The 22,004-nt window shown below is 38.6% G+C and overlaps 1 protein-coding gene across 1 annotated transcript in view; it reads left to right on the top strand.

Moving 5' to 3' along the window:
* Positions 1–16,804, top strand: part of XKR4 (XK related 4) — a 496,242-nt gene extending 479,438 nt beyond the window's left edge. Inside the window, exon 3 of the mRNA XM_090282857.1 lies at positions 15,446–16,804. Within this exon, the coding sequence (XP_090138983.1) occupies positions 15,446–16,392 (947 nt within the window). The 3' untranslated portion in view covers positions 16,393–16,804. The remainder of the gene's footprint in view (positions 1–15,445) is intronic.
* Positions 16,805–22,004: the final 5,200 nt, after the last annotated feature.

The following is a 22,004-nucleotide window of genomic DNA, read 5'->3' as shown; positions in this document are numbered from 1 at the left end:
TTTTATCTCCTCATTTTTTTAATTCTTGTTTCTTCTTTCTGTTTTAGTTGAATGTTTATTTGTGCCATTTGTTCCAAATCATTGATTTGAATCCTGGCTTTCTTCCCTTCACTGTTGGTTCCCTGTATATTTTTCTTTATTTCACTTTGTGTAACTTCCATGTAGTCCTTTATTTATTTGTTTGTTTATTTGTTTATTTTTGCTGTGCTCTATGAGTTCTCTGAGCATCCATATCATCAGTGTTTTGAACTTTGCATCTGTTAGGTTGGCTATATCCATATCATTTATTCTTTTTCTGGGGTTTTGTTCTGTTCTTTCATTTGGGCAAAATTTCTTTGCCTTCTCAATTTGGTAGTCTCCCTGTGTTTGTTTCTGTGTATTATGTAGAGCTATTTTTATTCCCTGTTTTAGTAGTTTGGCCTATGTAGCAAAGGCACCCATAAATTGTGTGGGGTGGAGCCTTAGGTAATTGCCAAGGAAGACCACCTACTTCACCATTTTGTGGCTCTATGTGTGGTGGAAAGCTTGGACAGGGGAAAACACCGCTGCCTGGCTTCTGGCACTTTGCCTAGCATGTGCCCTTTTTCCAGTCTGGCAATTTGCCCACACTTGTCACTTTTTCTGTATGCAACTCGTGCCCTTCAAGCTGCTGCTCTGGGGTTTGTGTATGTCCTAAGATGATGCAGGCCCTTTAAGCAGTGAAAATCTGGCAGTTTCTTCTGCTGCCCCAACCCCACTGGTGCTGGATTTCTGTGCTATGTGGTCTGGCCTGGGGAGGTGTTTGCTGGCTCCAAGGGTATCCATCCTGATTTTTATACAGCACACCTGAATGTAGGACTCTCCGTTCTGCCGCCTTCACCACCACTTCTCCGCACCACACCACCTCTCCACCCCTGCTACCCATCTGAATGAATGTGGCTTCTTTAAATCCTTTGCTGTCAGATTTCCATATAGCTCAATTTTCTGACAGTTCTGGTTGTTACTTATTTTGGGGATCTGGTTGTAATTCCTTCTATGGTTGCAGTTCTTTCTGTGGTTGTGTGAGGAGGCAAGGTATATCTACTTGCATCATTGCCTGCATTTTGACCAGAAGTCAAAAGCAAGATATTTTTGAAGAGCATCCATTTCTGTCAGAAGTTGTTTGAGGAATAAAGTCATAAAAAATAAGCAATCAAAGCAGATAAGTAAAGTGTCTGCTTCCCTTCCCAAGGACCTCGATGTGGTGTGAGGGCAGCCATTCCCTTTCCCTGGCCGTCTTTATCCAACCAGACCCTTTTCCCCTTCACCATTCCCTGTCTCACTGCCTTCTTTCCAGCCCTAGGTGGGACCAGTCTGGGGCCTGGAAGTCTGGCGTCTGGAGGTCCTGGGGTTCAAGGTCACCTGTGTTTTCTTGGCTGAGCCAAACTCTTCTTCATGAACCCTCCTTTCTTGTATACAATTCAGGAAAATCCTATGAAGTAACACTGTCCCTGTCACTTGGGACTTCCCACAACTGGGCCACCAAAACCTGTACCTGCCTCGTGCTTCTCTTCAAACCTTGAAACCATTTTTCCACATCCCCTCCTTTTTTCCAGTGGAGTGGCCTCTTTTTCGCCAGCTTTTAATCCAAATGAAATGAAGTACATAGTCCATCTACGTAAATAAAGTGAACTACTTTTTCCTCCAACTTTAAAGTTTTAGAAATAGTATCCTGTCAAAAGAATTTCTTCAATACCTGTAAAGAGAATTTATTTAATACCTGTACCTCTTATTTGATTCTTTCTCTGTCCTTAATCTATTAAAGTCAACCTCCTCCAGTAAAACTTCCTTTAAATCCAAGCATAAAGGAGCCAAGGGAGAGGGAGAGCAAAAGGGGGCAAAGTTAAGAAGAAAGCTAGGATTTGAAATGACTAATATTTATATAGAAAATTTTCTCTTCATAAAATACTTTACACTTGATCTTATCCAAAAGGCCAAGAAGTGATACAAAATACTTTAATAGACACTATTTCATTAATTCTCCCTCAAACCTATGATAAATAGGTAAAGTCAAGCTTCTTGCCCAGAGTCACACAGCTGGTAGGTATGAAGTGCTCCCCTCCTCACTGCTATGTCCCCTGCATGTATTGCTAAGCCTCCCACCTCTGCCTGCCATCAGCCTGCCACCTCAGGGTTCACACATCTTTCCCTGAGGCTACCATAGGTGCCATCACCTCCATCATGATGCCGAAGTCCAAGTCCTGTTCTGGTATATATCATATTCTGTCTTCTGGCCAGCTTCTTTCTCCTTGACACCCCACTTTGGCCTTAGCCACACACACCTGCAAGCTTTAGAACATGCCATTTCCTCTTGGGCTGTCTTCCCCTCCTAGACAGAACCTCAGCACAAGGCCACTTTCTCTCTTCTCTATACTCTGCTCACCAGGTCGGAAATCTACATGCTGCAAATAGATGTCTGTCTCTCACAGTGACTTGCAGTTCCTCTAGGGAACTACATTGGTGTCCTTGATGCCTGGAATTTAATAGGGGTTCAGAAAATATTGGTAAGAGGAAGAAACTAGGGGAGGGACAGAAGGAAGGAGGATAAGAGAGGAGGACCTGAGTTTGAGCCTTCTAGATGCAAACCCCTGGTCATCAAAAGACAGCACCAACCACACGTCTGCACAAATGACCAGGGTCTCATGTTCCCTCCTTGGCCTCTCCTTTGGAAACACTCCCATCATGGGCATTCTTTCTTTTGTCCTCTCTCCAAGGTAGGCAGAGCCCCGTTTAAGCAGATTCTCAACTCTCCTACCAGAAAGAAGCTTCGGCCATCGGTGTTCATAGCACAAAATATTTATACTACTTGTATCATCATGTACATCACACACCAGCACTGCCCCCACATCCTTGGCTCTGGCTCCACCCCATGCCACCCACCCTACACCCCAAACATTAGTCACTCACCTTATTTGTATTTACCTCTGCCACTGTTGGTCCCCATTTCCCATCTTCTAGGCTCACTTCCAGGTACTCTAAGCATGAATAACTGTGAATGTGGGTGACCTAATGTAGTTCTCATTCAAGTTAACACTTGATTATAAACCCTGGTGATCCAGACTCTGTCATGCTCCCACAGATGCCCTAATTTACAGATCCCCCTAAATAGGCCACTAACTGTCAAAACTGGTGATGCTAGCCTGTGATATGTGGCTTGTGGGCCATTAAATTCATATGCATGGCAGACTGCCTAGTACCTTGGGAACATAAGAATGGAGAAACAACTAAAGATTCTGTCTCAGACACTCTGCTGGTATGGCTGGGAGCCAAGCCAGGTACAGGAGGTGGCCTTTCCCCTGCAGGGACAGAATAAAGCCTGAAGGAGACCAGCCTGCACCCGTGAACCCTCCTGCCCTTCACTTTGTAATGCTGACCTGCTTTCCTTGAAATGACCAAAAAGTTTTTTGAGGTGTGGCATTTGTTTCTTAGTAGAAAACTTTAGTCTCAAAGAGTCAACCTTTTCTTTATTCTTTTCTTTTTGCCCATACTTCATGCTGTGTGTAGGCTACATTGACATCAAGAAGTTTCCTCTAGTTTTGTTTGTTCATTTGATTGGTAGGTCACAGAGCCTCTGGGCTTTAATTCAGACAGCTTTCACACTACAACAGCCTAACAAAGTATTCCCAAAGTTACCAGTTTTCATCATTGGACTAAAATGTTTCAGTGAGTTCAGGGTAAAGTGTTAAGGACATAAAATAAAGTCGGAAAAAATGTGGGTATAAATCCTACCTCTGTTACTTATTTAAAATGTGTCCACAGGTTAGCTGAGGGTCAGAAAACTAAGGCCCATGGGTCAAATTCAACCCCTGCCTATTTTTTCACCAATTTAGGTATTGTCTGTGGCTGCTTTCTTGCTAAAACAGCAAAGCTGAAGCTCATGGCAGAGACCCTCACAGTCTGCAAAGCCTGAACTATTTATTATCTGGCCCTTTACAGAAAAAGCTTGCCATCACCTGAGTAAGATTACTCACCTCTATGCCTCAATTTCCTCATCTATAAAATGGGCAAACTATTACATCAAAGAAGTGATGCTGTGAGAAATAAATGAGATGGGAAATGTGAAAAATTTAGTCACATAGCAGTGTTTGATACAAGTTGACCAATGTCACTCTTTGACAGGCGAGAGAAGAACACTTCTGTGTGCTTGTCTCTAACTCTGCTTCCCTCTTATTTCTCTTCATTTTGGCCCACTACACCCCCTACCATCCAAAGGAGAAAAATTTTAAGAAAAAATAGTGTGATGCTAAAAGAAATGGTATAGGAAGTAAACTTACTCTAAAGAAAATTTAATTCTATTGAGATATCAGGTTACTTACCATATGTCTTTTGGGTAGTAATTTCTATCATTATTTTATTTTCATTATAAATTTAATCATGCAATTTATAATATTGTACAAAGAATGGTGCATTTTTGCCTTTTTCTACATATGTGATTTTTTTCTAGAAAAAATATTAGGTGTTTTTAAAGTCACACACACAAAATGTTTATCTTCTCGAATAATTTTAATAAAGATCTAAAAATAATAAAAATTTCCCCAAAGCAGTATTTATTTACCCATCGAGCTCTAAAACATTTAACTTAGAAGTCTAGTTTTTCAATAATTACCTATCTTGATTGACATGGGCTGACACATATGGTGCTGTCAGGATACACAAGGACAACAGCCAAAGAGTTACAAAAAATAAATCCATGGTTCTTAAACAATCGCAACCAAAAAGTGAAGAGTTACAGGAAGGAAATAATTTTCCACATTTGTTAAGGAGTAGTGACATTTTGTTTCTCCCAACAACTTTTCTCAACTACTTTCATATTAAAACTTTTTAAAATTTCAATTCAATGTTTTTCTTATCAACACCTTAGCAGCCTTACAATTTGCCTTGCAAAGAAGTTGAAATCCTAGGAATGGCTTACAAAAAGAATGTATATCCCTGCCCAAACTAAACAAATTAAAACGTTTAAATATTTTTAGTCAGAATTATTACGAGGTTTAAAACAAGATAAAATGGTTTCAGTATAAGATTTAGAACATCTTAGACCCAGTGGAACTTGTCTTACTTTCCTTACATTCACTGTACTCAACAAAGATGAGAGCATAGAATGCTTTACATTTTTTTTCAATTATTACATTTTTTCAACTGGATGAATTCAATATGAGGCCAGCCAAGTGGAGTTACTGCTTTTATATCTATAACTAAGAGACAAGCTCTCAATATGCTGAAAAAACAGAAAACAATTCTGGTTCTCAATATTCATTTTATGACCTGCTACCCTTAGATCAGATAATCAACTCAAATTGGGCAGTATTTTTCTTCAGGCAAAAATTTTTAAAAATACTAGGAGGGTTGTTTATATTCAGAAAATATGAAGTGAAGAGCATGGCTTTACTCCCAGGTTCTTGTGCTTCTGGTCCACTTTGTGAAAATAACCTAAAATGGGATCCTTTGACCTGGGAACAATTATGGTTGCTCTGACCCTGAAGGAGCAGTTGTGATGGGTGCCTCTTGGGGGTCAGACACTGAAGAGGTGGAACTATTGCAACATCCCACCATGTTATTATCTCCTGAGTTGAGATTGTGGGAATTTCAAGAACTCACCTCCCCAGTCGTTGTTACACGTAACCATACCAATCTATTATTGTAGTGTATAGAATTGTGAATCTGTGTAAACTGACACCTGCCCTTCTTGCTAATTACAATTACCTTTGGCGAGTTGTTTAATTTCTATTTGGGTCTGGGTTTCCCAGAATGCAAAACAGTACTTGCCTACAAGTGTTTCCATGATATTTAAATTGGACAAAGGATGTAGGTAGCTAGCACATTGCTGCACAAAACAAGGGCCGAAGAAATGCTTGTTCTTTCTTTTGTCTATGATTATGAGCTTCAAATTCACTAATGAAAACATAAAGGATTTTCCTCCTTTTTATTGAATTTACAATAATTTGAGAATGACCCCAAAAGAATGGAATTATCTTCTGGAGGGCAGGCCCCTTGTGGTACAGGCTTCCCTCACTATATAAGTGTTCTAGGAACCCATCTATACCAGTGTACCAGCTAGTGTTGTTGTGAGAGGCTGCATTTGGCTTCAGTGACTTTTTAAAAAGATTTTCTGAAAACATATGCCCATTTCATGATGGGTGATTTACAAGTGCACCTGCCCACACCACGCTGAGTGTTTAGCAATTTTTGACCCAAAACAGCATGACCCCCATGACCCACTCTCCCTATTCGCCCGATCTCACCGCTAGTGACTTTTTTGTTTGTTCCCCTGGATGAAAGAAGTCCTCAAAGGGAAATGTTTTGCTGATGTGGAAGAGGTGAAAGAAAAAACAGCAGACGCACTAAAAGGCATCAAAATCAACAGGTTCAAAAACTCTTCTGAGCAGTTGCAAAAATGTCTCCATAGGTGTAATTGCATCAAATGGAGAGTACTTTGCGGTGACTAAATTTTAAACATGTAAAAATAAATACACAAATTTTATAAAGAAATTCTGGGTTTTTTAGGTCCCCCCCTTACATTAGGGTGACATTGATTAATAAAATTATACAGGTTTCAGGTGCACAATTCTATAACACATCTTCTATACACTGTTTGTGTGTTTATCATCCCAAGTCAAGTCCCTGTTCATCACCACTTATCCGCCGTATACCCGCATCCAACTCCCTCCACCCCTCAGCCTCTGGCAATTATCACACTGATGTCAGCAACTATGAGTTTTTTTCTCTCCCCCCCCTCTTATTTTTTTGCTCAATCCTTTCACTCCTCCACCCAGCCCCCACCTACATAGCTTTCTGCACTCTATATATGAGTCTGTCACTATTTTGCTTGTTAGTTCATTTTGTTCATTAGAGTCCACATATGAGTGAAATCACATGGTATTTATCTTTCTCTGACTGGCTTATTTCACTTAGCACGATGTTCCCCAAGTCGATTCATTCTGTCACTAAGTGTAAAATTTTCTTATTTTTATGGCCAACTAGTAGTCCATTTTGTAAATGTACCAATCATCTACTGATGGACACTTGGGCTGCTTCAAGACCTTGGCTATTGGAAATAAGGCTGCAATGAACATAGGGATGCACATATTCTTTTGAATTGGTGTTTTGGGATTCTTCAGATAAATTCCCAGAAGTGAAATCCCTGGTAAAGTACCAGCTCTTGAATGTACTCAACAGCAGGACTGTTGTGATGAAGTTTTACACTTTGTCTTTTAAAGTGCAAGCAGCATTTGACCAATTTCCAATGCTCTTGGCATTTTATTAAAAGAACAACCACTAAAAAAGAAATATGTTGTATAATTTGATTATTCTCTTTTGTTTTGCCTCATAAATGCTTAAGAACTTCTTCTGAATACTGTTCATACCTCATTAGTTAGTCAAGGTCCTGTGAGGATCAACCTATTCCACATAGTGTTTTTGGAAAAAATACTTATGAAAATAAAAAGCATGTACATCTTGGCCTTGGCTATTGAAGGGAAAAGAAAAAGAATTGAGAATTAAGTGTTCCTGACATGGTTATGTTATAATACTGTAGAAGCTTGAAATATTAAAAAAGTGCTGGGTAATATTTAGATATTTCTCCTGCTATTCTTTGCTATTCACTTTTTATGGAAATTAACCCAGTGAAACACTCAGAAGTGTGTGTGTGTGTGTGTGTGTGTGTGTGTGTAAGTGGTGTTTTTCTAGATAATTTCTAGGAGGTAAACTTTTACATAACCACAAATATCTAATCCTATAATTACAGAATACCTGTATGCTTTGTTTAGCACATATTCCATGGTGAAGTTAATGAATAAATACTCCATCTGTGAATATTTTAGATATTGAAATAAAAAATAAGAAATGTGAAAAAAGAAATCAATATTATATTGTCATCTAAAATTCAGTGGTTTGTTTGTCATTCATTTGTTTAGGAACTTGACTTTAGGGGGAAAAAATACCATGTTTGTGATAAACAGATTGTGTATGTTATTAATGGTCATTTAATAATCTTGCCTCCATAGCTGAAAAGGGTTATGTTATAAATTATCCATTCTCAAATTATTGGTGAGAACACACTTTAAATTTCCTCCAAAAATGTTGAAAATGACTGGACAGATAAATGTAGTGAAAGGAAGGGAAGTCAAGATATTTGCAATCAAGGTGATGATCAGATAGGGAGATTATGAGATTCAGCAACTGAATGACAAGTGTACTCCTTTCAGAAATTGGTACTCAAGCAGAATGACAGATGCCTGGGGCACAAGGTCAGCCAAAGAATGGGGAGACGTGTCCACCTGCACCCGCACAAGTAGATGATTGTGGTGGGTGTGCTGGGGTGCACTGTCAAGAATAGGCTAGCACAGTGTGTTGTGGCACTTGCAACAAGTTGACTGGATTTATATTAGGGACTAGGACAGGCTTCCCTAGGAAAAGGAATGATGCTTACACAAAAAACTGAAGGATAAGGATGAGTAGGGATTAAATTTTAAAAAAGGTAACTTCTCAAGGGAGAGCACAGCATCTCCAGTCTTTGAGAAGAAACATGGTCTTAATTAGCACATGAAAAATGGAGAGATGTGGCTAGAGCACAGGAAGACATGACAGGATAAGCCAGAGGTGTTCAGGTGGCCCAAAGAATTATCAGGTCAGGCTACTGAAGATGCACCCATGTAACAGCTATTAGCTAGTCAGCGTTCAACATGGCTTTTCTGTCAGTACAGAGAAAGGAGCATTCAGGAAAGGGTAGACACAGGAAGATTCAGGAAGGAGTGGATCCAAGACTCCATCAGATTGGCCAAAAGTCATGCTTCCCTTGTGATGGACTTTAGGACTCAGTAAGAACCTTTAGTTGATTCTACATGAAGGGTATATTTATTGTATTATTCTATCTGCTTTTGTATATGTCTGAAACTTTACAGGATAATAATTTTTAAGTTAAAAAGAAGAGCTTTTTCTGACCAGCTGCAGTTTAGTTGTGAACACAGGCCAGGACTAGGTGTTTCCTTAAGACAGTAACCTCTGGCTGGCCTGTTACAGGGAAGGGCTGTGGTTATGCCTTTCAACAGGAGAAGGAAAGAGATAGGCTCATTTTGTTTGTTGAAGAGTCAAAGAATTAGAATAGTTGGTTCAATTCCCTTAACTTCATACTCTAGGTAAGCAGGCTAAAAATCTGATAAGGCATTCTCTGAGGATTTCCAGGGATTCTTATTTACACCCCAACCACACACAATACAAAACAAAAACAGATTGTATTTCACAGTGTTTAGGCATTTGCAGTTCAGACTGAAATTGCAAAGAATAGGAGAACAGCGAAGAACTATACACATTTTTTAAATTTCTCATTCTCTGTGTTTCTGAGTCTATATTTAAAAATATTCTTCCTTCCTTCCTTCCGTCTTTCCTTTTTTCTTTAAGTACCAATTCTTAATATATACCAGGCACTGTGCAAGGCACTAGAGGATGTAAAGGTAAACAAAACAAGTTCTTATTCTTACCTAAAGGTCCATTGTAGTGAGAAACAAAATAATTAAACAAGCACAAAATGAAACATAATTATTAACTGGGATACATGCTCTGAAGAAAGAGGAACGCTTGATAGGAAAACAAATTTGTGGAGAGAACTAATTTATATTCAAGGGCCAGAAATAGCTCCTTCCTAGTCTACAGGTTTCAAAATCAAAAAAATCTCTTAGATTATAACATTTCCAATGGTCTAATATCCCATATTAACCCCTTACCCATTATTTCCCAGAGGCAATAATGTTTAAGAAGACAGACTTTTTCCCACCACCCCCTCCCACTGTTAACAAGCAAAGCAAGACTCATTCATGTGGCACCTTGGCGTATGGCCCAACAATTAGTATTGGGAAAAAAAGGTCATTATTTACAAGATTCCAACCTTGGGGGCCTGTGAGCACTTCAGCTCAGAGCCCCATTTTCTGATGAGGTGCAGCACTTCCTTTGCTTCCCAAAAGGCTATAAGTCAAAACCAAGCCCAATGGCTCCCCATTCCTTATCTGTCAGCTCTCTCCTTCAGATTCTGGGGTACATTGTCTTCAACCTCTATATAATAGTCCAGGAAAGCATGTGCCATGTTACACTGGATCATGGTGAAGTCCCAGAAAGGCACAAGTCCTAAGAGTGTCCTCTCCATTTGTCCCAAGTTCCAGGAGTCCAGATAGAGTCCAGGCCTGCAAGGCAGAGTTCTTGGTGGCTTTGGATTCAGCTGGAGCTGGCAGGATCAAAGCAGCAACATACCTGCTTTCCTACTAGCCCAGCCGCATGGCTGAATCCTGACTACAAAATGCATAGCTGCTTCTTCTCACATGTCTGCTACAACCTGCTGATCCATCATGCTCCTCTAGCATGCTCCTTGCATCGTGCTTCCTTTCATAGTGGACAGGGGCCTTTCACATCCTTTCAAACCACATGGTCTTTCTTTCACATCAGACTTCATGGTGGACCACCTTCTTTTCATGCTTTCCAACAGTATGGTCTCCTTCCTCATGGCTCCCCCTTATTTTAAATGTTGACCCAGAGCACCATACCTCACTGTTATGAAAAGTATCTTAAGCTGTATCATCTGCCCTTTTACTGGCCTTTTACCCAGGCAGTAGTACAGCTATTATCTAGATACCAGCCTGCAAAAGATAAGCAAAGTACCTTAAAAGCTGTATTATTTCCTTTCCCCACCCACAAAACCATGAGCTGTGGGGACTTTGGAGACCCCTCCTGCTCTGTTATACACTGCCCCTATCAATCATACTCTAAGCTATTTTCTATGATACTAAGTAAAATATAAAGAATTCCCTGTATTTCTCATTAGCTTGCATTTAGATTCAAATTAGAGGAAAATTATAGGGAAAAAAGTTACTTATGTTGAGAAACAGGAGTGATGATGAGCCCTTTTAATGGGAGCTGTGGGAAGCCTGGAAAGCAATTCTGGATTTGGAGCAAAGCCATAGAATTCAGAGCAGAGGAAGGAGAAGAGTAGTCAGAAATAGGCCATTTAAAGTAACTCCCTTTCTTATTTTTAGTTTATTTGAGTTTTAGGGGCAGTTGTGAGGTTAGAGTCAGGCAATAACAAACATTATTTCATTAATACAACCATTAAAAAATAATTTAATTCCATTTTATGTTCAATAATAGCAGGAAACAGAGGAAAAGGCAGAGTGAATGATAGAGCAAAGGCAAAGCAGGGGAGTAGGGGAGACCCACAGATGGGAGAAAAGAAAAGGAAGGAAGAAAAGGACATGGAGAAGAACATGCTAATGGGAAAAGACATCCAAAAGAAGCACAGAGAAAAGAGAAAATAAATTCAAAATTTGCTGTTCTCTTGAATTCATGCTATCAATTTTTGTCCATTCTCTTTGAAATACTGTTAGCTGACTAAATAGTATTAGATTTGTAATCCTAATTCTGAAAAAAAATTATTTAAAATGGACAAATATCTTAGTCTTCTGAGAAACTAGTCTCTGAGTTACTAAGCAGTGTTTATAACAAATCAAATGCACAGATATAAGAATCCAAAAGTAACCTCCTCCTAGTTTATAAATTTTAGAATGCAAAAATTTTGTATAATATTTCCAAAGGTGTGATATTCCTTACCAATCTTTATCTGAATATAGCCATAGATAAAATAGCTCAAAATTAAGGAATAAACTGTCAGAAAAACTTTAGGATCATTGACTTGTTTTATTCAAAGTCAGATCAATTGTTTGGGCTGCAGTTCAGGGAGAAAGCAAAAACACCTGGAACAATAAGACTCGATTCAGTGACAGTTTTCTGGGAAGAAAAGTTCTTCCTCTATACTCTTAGGTTCAGTACTTAAAGAGATGCAAATAATACTGACAAATTTACATATAATTATGTAAATTGCCTATTTAATTACATATGTACTACACAGAAGTTCACAAAGAAACTTGACTCAAGAAGGTGGTTAGAATTTGGGGATTATGTACCCTTTTAATAAAGCATGAAAAGGACTGCTTCCAGGAGAACAGATAACTTTTAGAAGTAGAGAAGTAAGGCATTTATGGACAAACAAATGACCTTTGGGAAAGATAAAAGACTTTTAGGAAAATAGATAGGAGATGTGATCATTTTGTGGCTATGTCTGGATGTGGTACAAACATGTCTCACAGAAAAGATTAGAGTTGATCCGAGGAAGAGGATTTATGACAATTACGTTTTTAGGGGAGGCTCTGCTTTTAGGCAGAGAAGAAATTTCAAGAACTCAAACTCCTTCAGCTGAAAATGATTTTTATGCCACAGTGGTTTATTCTGGATCCCTTCAGATGCAATGGACCAAAATGGCACACATTATGAAACCTTGGATTTGAGTGGCTTTGCAAAATATTTTAGTCAAGCTGCTCATAAAACCATCTTCTTAGAACTGTGGCAGCCTATCTGGAAATTCATGTTCCCACTTTTTCTGAGAAAGCTATTTAACAACAGGGAACATAAGGGAAGAAGAATTGTCTTCTTCCAATAAGAAAGCAAATGTTGTCTAGAGCCAGATTGATTCTAAATATTGAAGCAGGTGTAAAGCAAGCACACATAGACTGTAGGCTTGTGAGAGCTCAGGTAAAGAGACACAGTTGGTGGAGGAAATGGGTGTTCGCTGAGTTGGAGGAAAGGGTCCAAGGCATGGGACTGCGGGAAATCACTCAGACAGAAGCAGAGGTGAAAAGAGGACTGGGAGAGCATCACCAGCAGTGCCAATATCTTGAGGATAAGCAGATAAAAATGGGAAACAAGAAACAAAAAATGGGAGGTGAACAGAAAAGAGACAAGTCTGAAAAAAAGAAGAGATAAACCTAGTAAATGGTGTTTGGGGGAATGAAAGAGGCTTGTTGCAGGTGTATAAGCATCAGGAAGGAGCTCTTGAAGAGGAAGAGCTGGAATTTTCAGAGAGAGGAGGTAGCTTACAGGAAGGGTTCTTTCTACAGGAAGCAGGAGACTTAGCTTTGGAGTGTAAAAAGCAAAAGAACTAACCATTTCATGGCAAGTGTAAATTTGTAATGAGCAGTAACTCTGAAATGGCCCCATATTTTCTGTTCAGGTATATATTTGTCTTTGAAAAACTAATTGCTAAAGAGATGAAAGAGAAAACCATAATCAAATGAACAAAGGAAATTATAATTGTTGCTAAAGCAGAGAATTCATAAAGGAAGTGGTTATGATGGGCATGAAATTTGCCTTTGATTTAGGTTTCTTAAATTGTAAGATGCTTAGAAAGCAAAACTGATAGAAAATCTTCATTTTTCTACTGCTAGAATAGTGTCTGAACAAGTTTGTTGAGTCGTTGAGTGTCAAATGGAGGCTGAATTAATAAGAGGTATGAAAATTACAGAATTTGAACTAAGCTAATTTCCAGTTCTTTTAAATATGACAACAGATAATATTATGGCACTGTGTACGTAAAATTGTTTTACTGTTTTTCGCTGCTTTGACAAAGAGCCTTTAATAACATTTTCGTGTGCAACCTGGTAACCTGCTTTTACAATCCTGATCAACTCCACTGGTTCTTTGTGTTTCTCAAGCCTGACCAACAATGCCGTAATCTCCCTGAAGGTGGCGCTGTGCTCAAGCGCTATCCTAAAGGATGCGGGCCTGTGAAAAAAAGACGGGCTGTACCAATGGAGAATCAGCAATCCGTGCACAGTTTAAACGCATAAGGAGAACACACTTTATTCAAGAAGCAATCTGTACCATAGCTAATGGTATTGATAAGGAGCGAGGCCGTGGGAGGCTTCTATGCCACACAAAGATGTTGAAATTAAAATGACACAACTTTTGTTCTTATATCCTAAACTAGTAATAAGTATCGTTCACACAGGCATTATTCCATCACCTTTTATTTCCCATCCTCTCACCTACTTTCATTTTTTGTAAACGTTTTATGCCTCTTTCTCTTTCCACTCATGAATTTGCTTTATAATTGATGTAGATGTTTCCATCGCACAGAAATTACATTAACATAAACTCCTTTGTGTATTATTCTCTAATTGACCTAAAAATATTCTCAACTTACTGAGAGTTATGGTAATAAAAGATATTTGTGCTGGCCAGAAAAAAAACTGACGGTCCAGTATAAGATGTGGGCATTCTACTGGTTTTATTAAGAAAAAGTATGAGAAGTGGATGATGGAAAATATTTTATTGATCATTATTTTTTAGAACTCATCTTACTCAAGGAGAATGTGTAAGAAATGATTATTGAGGTTAAATGTTTTTCTTTCTATCAGTGTGGCTCTTTCCAATTAGTCAATTTTTAAATACATTTTTCAAGGACCATGGACAACAGCTTTTCTCTATCAAAACATAAAAAGGAAAGTATAAGTCCTATCATAAGTTCTTGTCAATTCCCCTTCTATTATTTCCATAGAGGGAGAAAGACTATAAGGTGACCTGGTTATGATCAGTAACAGAGTCTGGTGAAGAAAAACCAGCAGGATTTTAGAACACACAAAACCATTTGTAATATTGGTAAGTCTGTGTATAATTCATTAAGTAAATGCTGCAAATGCAAATTGATAGAACATTTAAGTGACAAAGTGGAATTCCCCAAATATGCTCTCTCCTGAAAGAGCCCAGTGTGTTTTAGTGAGACCTGTGGATGTCTAGCCATAGAGGTGGTATTTTAGACGAAGTAAATGGAGCAAGAGTGAAGGGAAGCAATACAAATGACTTTTTAAATTTTGGAAACATACTTTAAGGAGGAATACTAACCAAATGGGCTGATCAAATAATAAGTGGTAGAGAACTGACTTCTGTACAACCTTTAATTTATAAAAGAATAAGAGATGAAAGTGGGCAGACATTTCTCTTTCTAAGGATAAGGCAGTAAGGAATATACAAAAGCTGTAGGAAGAGTGTCAAATTATATTAGGACAAACTGCACACCAGATATCACAGAAAACACTACGAAGGACTCCTTCCTTGTTTAGAAGCAGAAAGGTAAACCAGCTAGCCCCTCAAGTTTCCTGGGATTATTCATGCCTTTTGATCACAGATTCTCAAAGTTGACAGGGAGATTTGGAGATCATCTACTTTATAAATGAGAATACCAATTTAAACAGTTGTCCAAAGTCATGCAGGTAATACATGAAACCTCCAATTCATGGTTATATTCACACTACACAAAACTACCTCCTGAGTCTATTTACACCAAAACATGGAAAGTTAAACCCCACCCCATTTCCAGGTCCCACACCCCATGATAGAGTTGAATAGCATTTCCATTAGCTTCATATGGTTGGGCACCATAGAGGACAGATACTACGAGCCCCATCTGAGTATATAGACCAGTTAAAACTCAAAGAAATTATGAGCTTTGCTGAAATCAAAGCTAGTGTGTCTCAAGCCCCTAGACCACATGACTTGTTTCCAGAAGACAGCACTGCATCTCACTTTTGACAGAATGTCTTCCTGTTTGCCTTTGTAGGTTTCACAGCGGCAGCTTCCCTTGTGTCTTTGGCTTGGGCCTTGGCCTCATACCAGAAGGCCCTTCGGGACTCTCGAGATGACAAGAAGCCCATCAGCTACATGGCTGTTGTCATTCAGTTCTGCTGGCACTTCTTCACTATTGCTGCCAGGGTCATCACCTTTGCACTTTTTGCCTCAGTTTTCCAGCTGTACTTTGGGATCTTCATCGTCCTTCACTGGTGCATCATGACCTTCTGGATCGTCCACTGTGAGACAGAATTCTGTATCACCAAATGGGAAGAAATAGTGTTCGACATGGTTGTGGGGATCATTTATATCTTCAGCTGGTTCAATGTCAAGGAAGGCAGGACACGCTGCAGGCTCTTCATTTACTATTTTGTGATCCTTTTGGAAAATACAGCCTTGAGCGCCCTCTGGTATCTCTACAAGGCTCCCCAGATTGCAGATGCATTTGCCATCCCAGCACTGTGTGTGGTGTTCAGCAGCTTTTTAACTGGCGTTGTTTTCATGCTGATGTATTATGCCTTCTTTCACCCCAATGGACCCAGGTTCGGGCAGTCACCAAGTTGTGCTTGTGAGGACCCAGTCACTGCCTTCACTCTGCCTCCAGAAGTGGCCACAAGTACTCTGCGGTCCATCTCCAACAACCGCAGTGTTGTCAGTGACCGCGACCAGAAATTTGCAGAGCGGGATGGGTGTGTACCTGTCTTTCAGGTGAGACCCACAGCCCCATCCACACCATCATCTCGCCCACCACGGATTGAAGAATCTGTCATTAAAATTGACCTGTTCAGGAATAGGTACCCAGCATGGGAGAGACACGTTTTGGACCGAAGCCTCCGAAAGGCCATTTTAGCCTTTGAATGTTCCCCCTCTCCTCCAAGGCTGCAGTACAAAGATGATGCTCTTATTCAGGAGCGGTTGGAGTATGAAACCACTTTATAAAAAAAGAAGACTTGGAGGAGCCACAACCGCCAGATAAAGGGGCGACAGCAGGGCTGTGGCAATGATGAAACTCCATTCTAATGCAGGGAGATGAGCTGTCATGCTTGTAGGCTGACCTTCCTAGTGATTACTGTCGGACCCTCCACCAGCAGACTGCCCCCTGTTGGTCTTCTTTCAAAACAACAGCCCTACAATCTCCTACTCCACTGGGGAGGGAACATGCCAGCTTAGGATTCCTTGTTGTTACCAACTTGTCGTGCACTGTCTTTCAGCGAATCCACCAGAGGGTACTATGATTATCAAAAATGTTGCCTCTGATCAATAGGGTGTTCTGATGAAATTAACTGATGTTTGCATAAAAATATGTTTAGTCATATACACATGCACACACATACAGATACACTAACAGACACATACACACCAGTCCTGTCAAAATGGCTTAGGTGGTTTTTCTTGATGCAAAGGTCCAATTCCCATAGGAATATAAAAACAAAGAGAAAGAGAATATATCCCCTAAGACTCCAGGAAGAAAAGTAGTACTGCTTAGATAAGAATTCATAAATCATTCTCATCTGGAAACAAATACCATGTGTGAAAAGCCTATCCAGTGGACAGCAAACTCAGATGTGTTTATACGTGTATTAGAATTGATGGAATGGTTCATTTTCAACACATTTCAGGACTGGTTTTTTATTTTAAATTTTCAGTTCAGAACATCTTTTATGACAGAAATCCTATGCAGCACATGTATGACTTCTGGCAAGACCAGTGAGTTTAATAACTTAGAGATGTAAATAAAATGGTAATCATGATTCAGTATTCAACTGCAAAAAAATTATTAAGTACAAGAAGAGGAAGTGGGGAAAAAGGCAAAATGATCATCTGATTTCTTGGCCTGTGCAGCTCACATGAGAACATAACAGCAGATTGGCAGGAGAGGACCAGGCTATAATTGGATGTTTCAGGTCACAGAATGCATGGCTCCATGTGATCACTGGCAGGCTCAATTCCAGAAAATGCCATGCCTCATCTTTCTAGTGCCAAACACCATCCAACTGCAGGACTGACATGGACAACTGAGAATGAGTGCCATGAGCCCTACAAAAGTAGAAGCTAGAATGAACAATCAAGTTTTCCAGTGTGTACAGATTCCCCCCACCACCACCAATTCAAGGTCAAAGTGATGTGTCTTTTAGAGGCTTTGGGACACTTTTTAGTAAGTATGAGCAGAGAAATGCAGTGCATATGCTATGAGAAAACCCTTCTGAACTGATTGAGGGCTTATCACTAGATCCAACTAAGATTTGTATTTGAATCATTTGTCAAGTTGTACTCTTACAACAGGCTTCTGGTTTTAAATACCTCCGCACAGCAAGTAAACGTTCCCCGCTTTCTGTTTCCAGTGTCCTCGGTCATGGTGCTTTTTGTTGCATTAAAAGTGCCGGTCAAACTTTGATAGTATTTTTTTATAGTTGGTGCAGAGTGGAATAACTCATGGATTATTTCAATATTTTTGTAATAAAAATATAGGGTATACATATAGGTATCATCACTTTTTTTATAGACCTGGAATCACTTAAAATACTTTAAGCATCGTAATTATACTTGGGATGTCAGGAACTGGTCCACAAATTCCATCAGCCTGCCTCAGCAGATTGAGAACACTTGTCTCTTGCAAGATCACCCTACTTTGCCATGTCGGTGTCCCCAGGAACCTGGCCAGGGGTGCTATCAGAATATCAGGTGATTAGAGAATCAGCTTAACTAGGAAGGGCTTGTCAAGACTGGCCATTGTTTCCCAGGAAGTCAAGGATGTAAATGATTACTTTCATCTATCCATTATGACAAACCTGACCACAGTGGAAGATGTCTTAAATTTTCTTCCCTGGTTTTATATTAACCCAACTGACATATTAAATATTAGTCAAGTCTCTAGAAAAAAGAAAAAAGTCAGTTTAACTTAATTTTCCAGTGTTGGGACTGTCCAGTTAAAACACTCATGTTCTATAGCCTCCACCTCAAACAGAGACTGCTGTCCCCATGACTAAATCCACGGGAAATGACAGAGCATTCAACCTAGGACTTCTTTTGGTACAAAGGCCCAAAGAGATGTTTAAAAACTAGACAATTTTTTATCAGTAAATATACTTTCCTATTATGCCATAATTTGATCTTCCAAGCAACGTTTTCACTAAAAAACAATAATATTTTGTTCGGATGTGAAAGGACTTCCTAGTCACCAGTAAAGGCCCAGGAAGATACTCCTCTTGTCAGCAATTGGTGAAAATATTGTACCCCCATTATAGAAGGAAAAAATGACTATATTCACAAATTCACTTTTGTGCAGAACCATGAGTTACTAGTTTTATTATTTCCAAGATAACTATTAATTGATGATCTTTGTAAATTGAATTGCTCAGTTGAACTATACCTTTGATTTCATGAGCAAACAGAGAAGAGTATAATAGTGTCCAATCAACGCAAACGCCACAGGCCCCATCACTCTTCAGTCATGTAAGTCCTAAATTATTTCTCAACTTCATCCCTCATTGAACATGTTAAGAGTCAAAATGAGTGCCATGTGAATTTAAAAAATTATGTGCTGTGCATTGTCTAGGAGGTGAGAATACAGTCAGGAGGGTGTAAGAAGTTTGAATTTTTCAGTGATTTCCCAAATACTGTAAATACTCTGTTATCCAACATACTTGAAGATTATGATGTTTTAGTTAGTCAAAAATTCTTGTTAAGGCAATGACATCTCCTACATTTAATAAATTACAGGTTTTCTCAACATTATAAGAACAAAAACAAAAAACAAAAACAAAAAAAGCTTACTTCCAAGGTTAATCATGATTTACTTCCATGACTTAGAAAGCACTGCCATCAGACTGTGTGGTGATGATGACTCATTAGTTTCTAGATACACAGATAACAGAGAGTTTAAAGTATTAGGATTTAAAGAGACATTGTCAATATACAAAGGAGCAAAGTTTGATATTAGTATTTATGTTTTAGTTCTTCCTAAGATTTCATTTTCAATCTACCATTAAACCCTCCTTGGAGAGGAACTGGGGAATCCAAAAGGAAGAAACCATGGTTTGCATAAAAACTGGTAATACTATGAGCTCCAATTTCCTGTGCATGAGTTTACTGAATTTCTTTAAGAGGAGGAGTCTGCTCTTAGTACTCACGTTTTGCCTAAGACCATAAAATTTTCTAAAAGAAAATGTTATAAATTTATTTTACTTTCAATTTAGCATTTCTAAATGAAACCATAGGTAAAATTAAAGCACATATGTATCTTAACCACACAGACTTCAAGTATTTGTGTGTAAGGAAAAAAAATGTTATCTAAGTCAAAGTTTGGTCCCCTCAAATGACTATGTCCTTTAAATTCTCTTCACGCATTTACATTGTTCCACTTAACTATTTATTGTCTAGTTCAGTAATGTTGACTTTGCAGACACTCTGTTAGTATTCATTTATAATACTGCTGTGAACTCAACAAATATAAATTTTGCTGACATGGCAAGAATACACAGCTCAAGTATTAGAAAAATATAAAATATAAAAGTTACCTGAAGGTAAAAGTATAGTAAAGTATTTATGCTTAATTTCTAAATACCCAATTTATTTTGATCTATGAATAAATGAAGTGATAGCACTAAGCAATTAAAAGTGAATGGGAAAAATTGAAATCATAATGATGGTTTTAAAAAAATAATCATTTATGTGTAAATGTTATATATCATACACACACAATAAAGTAACAGATGAAAAGGGTAAAGTATACGCCCCCCTTTTATGCATATAAATTGCTATGTTACTGACACATGGACATTTGGATAAAAACTTTTTTCTCTTCATTTTTCAATATCAGCCCAAGCATACAGTACTTGTCTATAAGATAGCAACACACCTGTGAACTTCAGTTGGCAATACCTAGATACAATCTAGCACTTTTAAGCTTGAATGAGCTTCATCACTTCTTAAGGATCTGATCTTTTAAGCAGCTGAAAAGAATAGTTTTGAGTCCTTTCAAAGTTCTTTCTCTGAACTGATTGAATTGAGCAAAGAAAACCTCTGGTGCCCTTACCAGGGTCGTTTAAGGTTATACATTTGCCTTTAAATGCACCAAATTCCATTGAATGGAAGGAAGTTCTGACATAAATTAGACAAGAATCCAGAGATACTTTTTCCTAATGAACCATTTTCAGGACTAAATATGTGCTTGCCTGCATTCTCACACATCTTTGCCATTATCCATTACTGTTTCTATATAAAGCTTGGATGAAATGCCTGCATTTTTATGTTTCTAAGGAGAGTTCCTTAGAGCCTTTTTAAAAATAACTCAGACTGCCTTTCATAAATATAGCTCTGAGAATGGTTGACAAGCATGGTGATAACACAGCAGGACCAAAGCGGTTGTTTCTGTATTTCAGTGATGGATACAGATCAACTCATGTTCATTTATCGTCAGCAATCCAATGTCACTTTGAAAACAATCAAAATGAGTGCTTTATTCAGCCTGTGACTCATAACACCCTTTCCCCCTCAACTGAAGCTGGAGCATTTCAAAATGGCTAAGGACCAATGCCCCTTATCCCCTACCCCCATTTCCAAATCTCTGGCCCTTGCCTGTATCCGGCTGTGAAATGATACAGTTGGGCTGCCTCTCCCCACTCAGGCTGACTGCACTGTTCACTGCAGACTCTCTATGGACAGAGGTCTTGTCCAGATGCCATCTAAAAATGGGCATGTGGGAAGTCTCAATATGGACCTCTGTCAACAGCTTCAACAGCATAATTACTCACTCAAAAGTAAAACTCTGCGGAATGTGGGTAGAATCCTATAAAAACACAATGAGCCATTTAATTTTGCTAATTGTAGCAATTAGGCTAGCTCACACACAACCTGCTCTCACAGCAGAGAGCCAGGCGGAGAAGATAAGAGTTGAACACAACTTGTAATAACTTTTAACAACTGCAAATCCTTTTAGAAGACCAAAGAATATCTTCCCACTAATATCTATTTCTGATTTGGCATGGTTTCATGGGAAACAAAATTGTGGTCTGAAGATCACATTTTTCAAATAAATTTTTATTTAAAAGTCAAAGACGCCTTTCAAAATTAAATTTTAAAAATAAAAAAAAGCCATTGGTGAAAAATGAAAGTCTCTATCACCTGTAACTGAATTTTACTTCAACTCCTAATTCACAGTAGTCAAATCAATGCTACTCCTCTATCCCAAACAGCTGTCCCCCTTCATAGACCTACTCTACACTAAGTAAATAATAAATAAAAATTAACTTGATGGTTCTTCTCTTATATGCTATACATGGATGCTACTGTCATCCAGTGAGACAGACTAAAAAATAACTAAACCTCACTACTTACTTTGACATCCTGACAGAGAGCGGGGGGTAGAAAAGAGAGAAAAATCAACAAATCTTTGAAGTGTCATTATTTTATTCCATGGCCATAATTTTCCCCTAAATTTTATTTATTTAATATTTTGCAGGTCATAAAATTTAAGAGTATTATTATACCACTAGCTTGACCCATCATATAAATCTAGGAACCTTACCTTAGATTGAAAGGTTAGATGCAAA

Source organism: Furipterus horrens, unplaced genomic scaffold, assembly GCF_987537825.1.
Source record: "Furipterus horrens unplaced genomic scaffold, mFurHor1.1.pri manual_scaffold_7, whole genome shotgun sequence".
Classification (NCBI taxonomy): Eukaryota; Metazoa; Chordata; class Mammalia; order Chiroptera; family Furipteridae; genus Furipterus; species Furipterus horrens.
This window is presented reverse-complemented; position numbering and strand designations above follow the sequence as displayed.